The sequence below is a fragment of the Pongo pygmaeus genome, chromosome 7 (assembly GCF_028885625.2).
Source record: "Pongo pygmaeus isolate AG05252 chromosome 7, NHGRI_mPonPyg2-v2.0_pri, whole genome shotgun sequence".
In the NCBI taxonomy this organism is placed as follows: domain Eukaryota; kingdom Metazoa; phylum Chordata; class Mammalia; order Primates; family Hominidae; genus Pongo; species Pongo pygmaeus.
In genome coordinates, this window is record NC_072380.2 from 110,624,235 (window position 1) to 110,636,565 (window position 12,331).

Sequence of the window (12,331 nt, forward strand, 5' to 3'; positions counted from 1 at the left end):
TATAAACTTGATATTTGTGCAAAACAGGTAAACAAGCAAATCCCTGCCTTTTATAATAGATACACTAGTTATACTGGGAGAGCATATGCCAAGGGAACGTAATCTTTTTTGTTTTAAATAGAGACACAGTCTCACTCTGTTACCCACGCTGGAGTATAGTGATGCAATCATAGCTCACTGCAGCCTCGAATTCCTGGGCTCAAGTGATCCTTTCATCTTGGCCTCCCGAGTAGCTGGAACTACAGGCATGTGCCACCATGACTGGCTAATTTTTAAATTTTTATTTGTGTAGAGATAGGGTCTGGCCATGTTGCCCAAGCTGGTCTCGAACTCCTGGTCTCAAGTGATCCTCCCACCTTGGACTCCTAAAGTGCTGGAATTACATGTGTGAGCCACTATGCCCGGCCAGCAATAATTTTTTTTAGGTGATGTTCTTAAAATTATTGAGTTCTTAGACATGTATGGCTGACATGAGAGTTATGGTATAATCAGCATCATGCTAAAATATGATATAATGATAACTATAATAGTAATAACTAATACTTGTAAGCACAGTTCTAAATGCTTTATACATAACTAATTTAATCCTTACAACAAATCTGTGAACATGATTTACCTTTGTGTTATTACACTGTTACAACTTATACTATACATAAGTTGTACAGTATATGACATATAATATGAATACTATATAATGTATACTCTTAAACTGTTACCATCTACATTTGACAAATGAGGAAATTGAGCCACAGAAGAAATAATTATTTTGCCTGGGATTTTCCAGCTAAGAAGAGGAGAGCTGGGATTGGAACCTAGGTAGTCTATTTTCTTAACTATTATACTCCACTGCCTCTTATTTGCATTAAGAATTAAGGCCACTGAATGGACAGCTCAGGGCTGTCATTTGCATTGAAGTCTGTATGAGTGGCACCCCTAGGAGCTGTACAGAGCACAACCTGAGGCCGTATGCAGCATCCTCATTGGGGATAAAAGGAATTGATTGTTCCTGGCAGAGGACCCTGGGGTCCTTGACTGGTCTCAGGTAATTTTTCTGGCCCTAAGTTTTCTTTAGGAGAGCACTCTCAAACTGGGATTCCCTGGAACCAGTTTCATAAGACAGATGCTCCACCAAAAAAGGTCCCAAGGCAAATGTATTTGAGAAGAGATGAATTAAACAAACGTAAATCATTCTTTTACTGGAAAACCTCTCAGATCCTAACGTATTAGCATTCGCTGTAAATCTCCCAGAGGAGGATATGGTTGTCATATTTTCTAAACGTATTTGACCATTTATATTGTACTGAAGTAGTGTTTCGGGGGAATATTTTGTATTTTGGGAAATACTTGACATTTAACTGGATCCAGCTGTGAGCATGCCTTTGTTTCAGGAGGCTACTAGTGTTCCGTTGCAAAAGTCTTCTATAGATACCAGACACCTGTGCACCAAGAATGTGGTTGGAGGAAAACACCCCAGAATCAGGCTCCTTCTGAAGCTTCTGTTCACTGGCACCTCTGGCCGGTAGAGTCTTAGAATCTAAGATGTACTTGCACAGTTCTTCCACAACAGATATCCTGGTTCCCAAGCTCCTCTTTCCCTGAACTAAAACCTGAAATCTTGAATTTTGTCCACTTTCCAGCTGGATGCTACTTAATATTAACTGCCCATTTGCTGATTTCTGGAATCTGGTCTGACCTGACTTTTAGGAGCCTTAAGAGTTTTTCTTATTCAGCTAACCTGACTGCAACCAAGACTGCAGTCTAATCCCTTTGGTCCCTGCAGTATGTCTCCTGGTCAGTGGGAGTCCAATTATTGCTTTTGTGGGATAACAGGAGTCAAAGAATAAATTGGACTCCTTAACATCAAACCATTTGGGAATACCCTCCCATAAGTACAACCTCTCTGGATTCCTCAGGCTTATGGTAGCTAAACCTTGAAGGAGCCCTTGATTGAAAATCTCAATGATGTGGTGAATTCAAGTAGTCCTGGACCTTCCATCAGAAAGGCTTCCTTTCTTGAGGCAGCTCTGCAACCAAAACAGTCAATCTGTCTTCTCAACCAGAGACGACGGGTCATTTAGCTAGTTTAGTATTCTAGATATTGGCTCCAAATCAAGCTGACTTCTGGTGTGGGAAATGGAAGGAAGGAAATGGCCCTCCTCTCACTATTAATCTCCTGATATTCTATTTAGGGAAACCCTTTCTAGGTGACTTGAAGTAATCAAATTACTGGTCTGGAAAGTGCTGATGAGTTGACTGTTATTTTTATTTCCATGATGACTCTATCTGGTCTTAAATCAACTAGGATCTCACAGATGATTTGGTGCTTTTGACGTCTAAGGGAGAAGAGAGAAAAAAATTCTATAGTTTTCAGCTGATTGAAGGGGAGAGAAATCTGGTGCTTTTTTTTAAAGGAAAAATAATCATTAAAATAATTAATCCACTAAGAATCAGAGCACAGTCCAAAACCTGTCATTGACTTAATAATACTTGGCCATTGCTTTCAGACATAGCTTTGTGAGGTCATTTCTTGAGAATAGTGGTGAAAAGCTTCATAGTCACAGAGTAACATTTGGCAATAAATTAGTTCAGCTTGTTTCCACATGGTCCCCAAATCTTCATTTGTTCCATCATGAAAAACAAACTTTCATTTGCTTGCAACAGGGAAAAATGAATGATTTTCCTTTACACATTTTGATAATTTAATTTTTAGCATGTTCATATGTTAATCTTTAAAAAACACCACTAACTACTCTTTTACCTGTTTGGTTTTAGTCCCTATAAAGAAAAAGATGCTTTTTTTTAAAAAATATTTTTTTGCTTTTAACAGAAAAAGCTACATTTTCTCAAGGCAACGGCAACAAAGGCTCAAAGAAAATACATGTGACTTGACACATTTCTGAGGGGGGTTGGGGAAAAGTCCTTCCTTGGACTTCCCTAAGTATGAAGTGGGTTACTACATCTCAGATAATGATAATCTTAGGATATCTCTTGTTGGAGGCAAGTGTATAGAATAGGTGACTAAATCCTTTTCTCATTCCTATGACACTAGACTAAAGGCAAAAATTGGTCATGTTTAACTATGGTATGAAATAAATGTGACTTATGAGTTACATAGCCCTACTCCAAAAGCATCAAGTTAGGTAGGAAAAAACAAAACAGAGCACCCAATCAGAGTTGTGGGAAAGGTTACCTGGATTACTAAAGTTTGCAAAAATGTCCTAATCTAGGTTTCCTCTGATTAATTAGTAGAGTACAGTGGTGGGTGATGGTGGTAGTGTAATAATGACAATTATAGCTAATATTATTGAACATATTATGTGATAGGCCCTGTTGTTAGAGTTTTACATATATGAACTCATTTAATCCTGTGAGGTATGTAATATCATCTTTATTTTAAAGATTAGGAAATTGAGGCTTAAAAAGCTTATTTATATAACTTTGCAAAGGTTACATAAGGTTCTTCTAGTGTGGTCTTAAAAAAGAAAAAAGAGAAAGGTTATATAAGGTTACATAATAGCTTTCTGATACTAAAGACTCACCCTAACTTTATACTATAGCTATACCAGATTGCCATTGTTAGGATACTGGTCTATCACGTACTAGTTATATGACCTTGGGCAGGTTACTTAACCTCGTTAAGTATCAGATTTTGCTTCTGTAAATGGATGGTTCCTACATTCAAATGAGATAATCTGTACAAAACACTTAACATAGTATTTGGCAAGAGTAAATGTTTAATAAATTTTAGCTGCTTTTAAAAGATGAGGAATTAGGCCAGGCGTGATAGCTCATGCCTGTAATCCCAGCACTTTGGGAAGCAGAGGTGTATGGGTCATGAGGTCAGGAGTTAGACACAAGCCTAGACAACATGGTGGAACCCTGTCTCTACTAAAAATACAAAATTTAGCCGGGCATGGTGGCACGTGCCTGTAATCCCAGCTACTTGGAGGCTGAGGCAGGAGAACTGCTTGAACCTAGGAGGTGGAGGTTGCAGTAAGCTGAGATCACGCTATTACACTCCAGCCTGGGCAACAGAGCGAGACTCCTTCTCAAAAGAAAAAAAAAAGGTGAGGAATTAGCAAAGAATCCCAAATAATTAATTAAAGGTTTTATTTTGTTAGTTTGTTTTCTTGATGTGTGTGTGTGTGTTTGTGTGTGTGTGTGTTTCCCCCTTCCTTATATTACATTTTTAGTATTACCTCTTAGGAATCTCTCAGCAATGAAGGTGGTAATAGAAATTACGACAATTATATTGACAAAGCTTTGCATTTTTCAAAGTACTTATATATGAATTACTTAAATTGATCTTCAAAACTGTCTTACATATTTGCCAGAAAAGTGAGCCTTAGAGAAGTTAAGTAATACTAGGTTGCCTGTACAGTTGATAGCCAGAGTTGAATCCAGATCTGAAGTTATGAGAGTCAGTTTAATTTAGATCCTTTAATGTTGAGAGCTGGTTTATTGCTTCTGGTAATGTTTGGTTGGTCATGCGTTCTCTAAGTATATAATAAAATAAACTGTACATATTGATATTTTTATTTCTTCCTTTCCATAGTTACAACTTGCATTTATTTTTTCCTAAGCCTTACAGGCAGGAGTTACGGTGCAGTATGAAATAGAAACTTACTTTATCTTTTTGTATCTTTGTTAACATTTCTCATGTTATTCCCTCTGTATGTCCTCCTCCAAATTATTGGATGTAGCCTATGCCTGTCCTGCCCAGCTGTCAGAACCAATTCAAATGTTATCTCCACTGTAAAAAATTCTCTCTGATCTTCTCAGCTAGAGAAGAACAGAGCTAAACCTGAGTAATTTTGTCCCCTAGGGGACATTTTGGAATGTTTGGAGACATTTTTGGTTGTCATAACTGAGTGGAAGGATGTTAGAGGGATCTAGTGGGTAAAGGTCAGGAGGGATCTTAATGATCCTACAGTGCACAGGGCAGCCCCTACAATGAAGAATGATCTGGACCAAAATGTCAGCAGTGCTGATTCAGAAACACTTCTAAACTAAAGACTCATGACATTATGGCACATATTCTTTTCTACTTAAAAAAAACTTATTTATGAATATATTTTATCATGGACTATAAATTATTTGAGGATGGGGATTCTGTCTTAATCATCGTTTATCACTAATATTCAAGATTAGTTAGCAAATCCCCCTTTATATCTGCATTCTGTCATTAAATACCTTAGATTAACTTGATTATTATTCAACCATTAACTATAAAAGATGACAGATATTAGATAAAAGTATTTAAAGTTCCCTTAAGCCACTTGATAAATGAGAAAAATAATATATCTAGGACCTAATTTTTAGTTTATAAATCAGGTATTGGTCATTTTTTTTTGCTTTTTGAGATAGAGTCTCACTCCGGTTGCCCAGGCTGGAGTGCAGTGGTGCAATCTTGGTTCACTGCAGCCTCGTCCTCCCAGGCTCTGGTGATCCTCCTGCCTCAGCCTCCCAAGTAGCTGGGACTACAAGTGCATGCCACCATACCAGGCTATTTTTTTGTGGTTTTATTTTTAGTAGAGACGGGGTTTTGCCATGTTGCTGAAGCTGATCTCGAACTCCTGGACTCAAGCAATCCATCTGCCTCGGCCTCCCAAAGTGCTGGGATTATAGGCATCAGCCACTGCATCAGGCATTGGCCATTCTTATTTCTGAGTCCATACAACTTCCCCAAATGATTCTACAAACCACAATATATAAAAAAGGGTATAGAAAAATAATATGTTGGAAGAGATAGAATCCGCATGTGAATGCATTTAGAAAAACATTTAACCATGAAAAATTTGACAATGTTGACTAAAAACTCTGCTAGCAGAATCAAACCAAGGAGGAAAAGAAAAAGAGAAAACATTTTCAAGACATTATGCTCAAGGGAAACATGATCAGGGAAAACAAATGCTCAACATACCAACACTGGTGTCACATTTAGAGCTGAAAATTTTAAAAAAATATGATCTCCCTGGAAGAGGGTAGGCATTGTTTTATTTAAAGTGCCTAAAGTATTTGTATTCATTATCATATGTCAGCAGCAATTCAAACAGGATTTTGTCACGGAAGAAAATATGAATCTCTATAATTCTTCTCACCAATGATATGTCCAACAATAGCTGGAAAATTCAATACATAAATGATGGCTTTGCCATACATCAGAAATGTTTCTTACAGCCAGGAGGGCTACTGTCATTTTCCATTAATAACTGTATTTCCAAATAAAATATTTAAGAACAATGTTCTGTGCTACTTTTGGGAAAAGCCAAATATAAATTTTAGTTAGTTGGTGCATCAAATTTTTTGTGGTTTTCATTTTTATGCAATACTTTCGTGTAACAATATAACAAATATATCCTTTGGAGTGTAATAGTCTATTAGGTAACACAGATGTTTTCATTGAATTTTATTGTGTTCATAAAATTTTATAACATTAATATTATTATAATAACCCATTATAAAATATACAAATGCTCAACATACCAACACTAGTGTCACATTTAGAGCTCAATTTTTTAAAAAAATATGATCTCCCTGGAAGAGGGGAGGCATTGTTTTATTTAAAGTGCCTAAAGTATTTGTATTTTAATGGGTTATTATAATAATAAAATGTTATGAAATTATGATTCAATGCATTATAATAATATCATCTCTTCAATTGATTAATGTTATAATAATCCATTATAAATTATTTTATAATAATTCATAATTATTAATTAATAATTTGCTATAGCAAAAATTGATCACGTTTAGCAGTAGTCACAATAGAAATGGAAATATTTTATGCGAGAAGAGATGGCAGCTCCAAGACAGAATAATGCTTGACTCTAAATGAGACTTACACCCATTTCAGTAATTTGTTTCCAGTTTTTATCGCACATATTTTTTAGATTGTATTATTTATTTCCTGATCAAGCAATGCTACAATTACATGAATTAAATAATTACTTACCTAGTAAGTCTGAGGCTCTCAAATTGTCTTTCAGAAATGTAACAGAAATAATGGCACTACCTATAAAGAAAATGGCCATTAGTGGTAGTTTCAATATGAAAGTGTCTATTACGCAATGCCATTTGAAAGAAGTTAAGCAATTTGTGCCTTATGCCTGATGAGCTGTGTCCTGATCAGAGACATTCAGCAGTTGTGGCTATAAAAAGGCCTTTCTTCTCTCTGTGGCTGAGGACATGTGGAAATTGGTGTTGTTTACAATGGATGTGGCTGACACAGTGTCTTGTATATAGCGAAGGCTTAATAAAAGTTTACTAAATGACAGAACAAATGAATGGAAAGAAAGAAGAAAGGCAGAAAGAGCAGGAAGGGATAGAAAGACAGGAAGAGATAGAAAGGAAGGAAAGAAAGAAGGATGGGGCAGGGTGCAGTGGCTCACGCCTGTAAGCCTCAGCACTTTGGGAGGACCACTTGAGTCCAGGAGTTCAAGATAAGCCTGGGCAACATAGTGAAACACCCCATTTCTACTTAAAATACAAAAAATTAGTGGGGCGTGGTGGCGTGGGCCTGTAGTCCTAGCTACTGGGGAGGCTGAGGTGGGTGGATTTCTTGAGCCTGGGTGGTTGAGGCTGCAGTGAGCCATGATGGCACCATTGTACTACAGCCTCAGTGACAGAAGGAGATCCTGTCTCAGAAAAAAAAAAAAACAAAAACAAAGGACAGGAAGAACTTTAAATATGTGCTAAATTGAAACTCATGATTTCCCAGCATCTCCTCCCATAATTCCTGTTCCAACAATTCCTGTATCTACTTATTAACACCAGAATCCCAGGACTCCTCCTATTTCTCTTCTATTTGACGATCCACATCCAATAGGTCACTGGGTCTAAGTCTATAGTCCACTCCATTTTTTTCTTTTTTTTGAGACAGGGTTTTGTGCTGTTGCCCAGGCTGGAGTGCAGTGGCAAGATCATAACTCACTGCAACATTGGACTCCTAGGCTCAAGTGATCCTCTCGAGTAGCTGGGACCACAGGCTCAAGCCACCATGCCCAGCTAATTAAAATTTTTTTTTGTAGAAATGGGGTCTCACTATGTTGCCCAGGCTGGTGTCAAACTCCTGGGCTCAAGTGATCCTCCTGCCTCGACCTCCCAAAGTATTGGGATTACAGGTGTAATCCACCGCAACCAGCCTTATTTCACTCTTTGTTAGGTCTGTTCCCGACTCTTCATTCCTGTGATCACCAGCCCTATCCCAAGCTCAGGGCAGCTTTTCCTCTGGCTTAGACCTTTAGCTTCCCTCTGACCTCCCATTTCCCCCTTTTCCCCTTTCCCCATACCACCACCAGAGTAATCGCTCTAAAATGCAAATCTAATGTAAATCCACTGCTTTCAAACCCCTAAGTGGCTGGTCTACAGGACAAAGGCCACACTACCAAGCAGAACACTCAAAGAGCTATGATTTTGCTTCTGATGCTTTGGTTACCACATTTGTCTTTATTTGATAATCTGTAGCCTACCCTTACTGAAGTAATTATAATTCCCAGAATCCACCATGCAGTTCATGCTTAATGGCTTTTACATGTCCAGCTCTGCCCCTGTCCTTGTGACCAGCTCTAGACTCAAGTGTCATCTCTGGATTCCCCTGGGCCGAGCTGATCCCACCACCCTTATGCTCTGATTACCCCTGTGTATAGCTTTTTCACTACACCTAAGATTTATTTGCCTGTTTTCCCCCAAAAGACCATCAGTTCCTTTTAATCTGAGATATGTCTTCTTATTCTTCTAAGATCTTCAGTGAGTAGCTGTATCTAGCACATAAAAGGTGTTCAGTAAATGCTCATTGAATGAAATGAAAGAGTGTGGGATCTCAGCCTTGCAGTTGTTCTCTTTCCCATTAGTGACACTACTGGACTGTCTCCCTCACAGTCGAGCCATGGTCTGCTACTGTCGCCTCAGGTACCAGGGTTAAACTGAACCTCTCCGAGTTGTCCCTCTTATGGGGCCATTTCTCTATGAGAATAGGCGTGGGAAATCCAAAATTGCAATAATGCAAAAAGATACACAACATAATATATGCTGTAAATTTTTAACAAAAACTATTTGCTGGTTGTTTTTTAAAAGTACAGGAAAGAAAAATTATCATAAAATAATATCATCCTGTAAAGAAAATTACAGTTAATATATTGGTGTTTTTATTTCTCTTCAGTTGAGATCAAACTTTAATATCAAATTTGCTTTCTCAGTTTCCTCAGTTAACACATTACAATTTGCCATGTCATCAAGAATTCTTCATAGACATAATTTTAATGTTGGTATAATAATCCATTAAACAGATGCTGTGGTTAAATTTGAATGTGACTATATCTGATATTCTGGCAATTTATTGAAAACAAAATAAGTCCACACCAGAAACCCTCTTGTAGGATAAGATGAGATGCTATTTGTTTCCTTTTTTTTTTTTTTTCTCTCAACTTAGCTTTTTCTCATTCTGGTTGATCTTTGTCCTTCAAAACTTTTCCTGGGGAGGGAGGAGCCAAGATGGCCGAATAGGAACAGCTCCAGTCTACAGCTCCCAGCGTGAGCAATGCAGTAGATGGGTGATTTCTGCATTTCCATCTGAGGTACCGGGTTCATCTCACTAGGGAGTGCCAGACAGTGGGCGCAGGACAGTAGGTGCAGCGCACCGTGCGCCAGCCGAAGCAGGGCGAGGCATTGCCTCACTCAGGAAGTGCAAGGGGTCAGGGAGTTCCCTTTCCTGGTCAAGGAAAGGGGTGACAGACGGCACCTGGAAAATCGGGCCACTCCCACCCAAATACTGTGCTTTTCCGACGGGCTTAGGAAACGGGGCACCAGGAGATTATAGCCCGCACCTGGCTCGGAGGGTCCTACGCCCACGGAGTCTCGCTGATTGCTAGCACAGCAGTCTGAGATCAAACTGCAAGGTGGCAGCGAGGCTGGGGGAGGGGCGCCCGCCATTGCCCGGGCTGGCTTAGGTAAACAAAGCAGCCCGGAAGCTTGAACTGGGTGGAGCCCACCACAGCTCAAGGAGGCCTGCCTGCTTCTGTAGGCTCCACCTCTGGGGGCAGGGCATAGACAAACAAAAAGACAGCAGTAACCTCTGCAGACTTAAATGTCCCTGTCTGACAGTTTTGAGGAGAGCAGTGGTTCTCCCAACACATAGCTGGAGATCTGAGATTGGGCAGACTGCCTCCTCAAGTGGGTCCCTGACCCCTGACCCCCAAGCAGCCTAACTGGGAGGCACCCCCAAGTAGGGGCAGACTGACACCACACACGGCTGGGTACTCCTCTGAGACAAAACTTCCAGAGGAACGATCAGGCAGCAACATTTGCGGTTCACCAAGATCCGCTGTTCTACAGCCACCGCTGTTCTACAGCCACCACTGTTCTGCAGCCATCGCTGCTGATACCCAGGCAAACAGGGTCGTGAGTGGACCTCTAGCAAACTCCAACAGACCTGCAGCTGAGGGTCCTGTCTGTTAGAAGGAAAACTAACAAACAGAAAGGACATCCACACCAAAAACCCATCTGTACATTACCATCATCAAAGACCAAAAGTAGATAAAACCACAAAGATGGGGAAAAAACAGAGCAGAAAAACTGGAAACTCTAAAAAGCAGAGCGCCTCTCCTCCTCCAAAAGAACGCAGTTCCTCACCAGCAACGGAACAAAGCTGGACGGAGAATGACTTTGACGAGTTGAGAGAAGGCTTCAGACGATCAAACTACTCTGAGCTACAGGAGGAAATTCAAACCAAAGGCAAAGAAGTTGAAAACTTTGAAAAAACTTTAGACAAATGTATAACTAGAATAACCAATACAGAGAAGTGCTTAAAGGAGCTGATGGAGCTGAAAGCCAAGGCTTGAGAACTACGTGAAGAATGCAGAAGCCTCGGGAGCTGATGCGATCAAATGGAAGAAAGGGTATCAGCCCTGGAAGATGAAATAAATGAAATGAAGCGAGAAGGGAAGTTTAGAGAAAAAAGAATAAAAAGAAACGAACAAAGCCTCCAAGAAATATGGGACTATGTGAAAAGACCAAATCTGCGTCTGATTCGTGTACCTGAAAGTGACGGGGAGAATGGAACCAAGTTGGAAAACACTCTGCAGGATATTAACCAGGAGAATTTCCCCAATCTAGCAAGGCAGGCCAACATTCAGATTCAGGAAATACAGAGAACACCACAAAGATACTCCTCGAGAAGAGCAACTCCAAGACACGTAATTGTCAGATTCACCAAAGTTGAAATGAAGGAAAAAATGTTAAGGGCTGCCAGAGAGAAAGGTCGGGTTACCCACAAAGGGAAGCCCATCAGACTAACAGTGGATCTCTTGGCAGAAACTCTACAAGCCAGAAGAGACTGGGGGCCAATATTCAACATTCTTAAAGAAAAGAATTTTCAACCCAGAATTTCATATCCAGCCAAACTAAGCTTCATAAGTGAAGGAGAAATAAAATACTTTACAGACAAGCAAATGCTGAGAGATTTTGTCACCACCAGGCCTACCCTAAAAGAGCTCCTGAAGGAAGCACTAAACATGGAAAGGCACAACCGGTACCAGCTGCTGCAAAATCATGCCAAAATGTAAAGACCATCGAGACTAGGAAGAAACTGCATCAACTAACGAGCAAAATAACCAGCTAACATCATAATGACAGGATCAGATTCACACATAACAATATTAACTTTAAATGTAAATGGACTAAATGCTCCAATTAAGAGACACAGACTGGCAAATTGGATAAAGAGTCAAGATCCATCAGTGTGCTGTATTCAGTAAACCCATCTCACGTGCAGAGACACACATAGGCTCAAAATAAAAGGATGGAGGAAGATCTACCAAGCAAATGGAAAGCAAAAAAAGGCAGGGGTTGCAATCCTAGTCTCTGATAAAACAGACTTTAAACCAACAAAGATCAAAAGAGACAAAGAAGGCCATTACATAATGGTAAAGGGATCAATTCAACAAGAAGAGCTAACTATCCTAAATATATATGCACCCAATACAGGAGCACCCAGATTCATAAAGCAAGTCCTGAGTGACCTACAAAGAGACTTAGACTCCCACACAATAATAATGGGAGACTTTAACACCCCACTGTCAACATTAGACAGATCAACGAGACAGAAAATTAACAAGGATATCCAGGACTTGAACTCAGCTCTGCACCAAGCAGACCTAATAGACATATACAGAACTCTCCACCCCAAATCAACAGAATACACATTTTTTTCAGCACCACACCACACCTATTCCAAAATTGACCACATAGTTGGAAGTAAAGCTCTCCTCAGCAAATGTAAAAGAACTGAAATTATAACAAACTGTCTCTCAGACCACAGTGCAATCAAACTAGA

General features: G+C 39.6%; 1 protein-coding gene across 2 annotated transcripts in view; it reads right to left on the reverse strand.

The window, feature by feature from the left end:
* NIPAL2 (NIPA like domain containing 2) overlaps nt 1-12,331 on the reverse strand; it is a 109,947-nt gene that overhangs the window by 39,485 nt on the left and 58,131 nt on the right. For both annotated transcript variants that reach the window (XM_054499919.2, XM_054499920.2), the window contains exon 4: nt 6,956-7,015. In XM_054499919.2, coding sequence (XP_054355894.1) covers nt 6,956-7,015 — 60 coding nt within the window. The remainder of the gene's footprint in view (nt 1-6,955; nt 7,016-12,331) is intronic.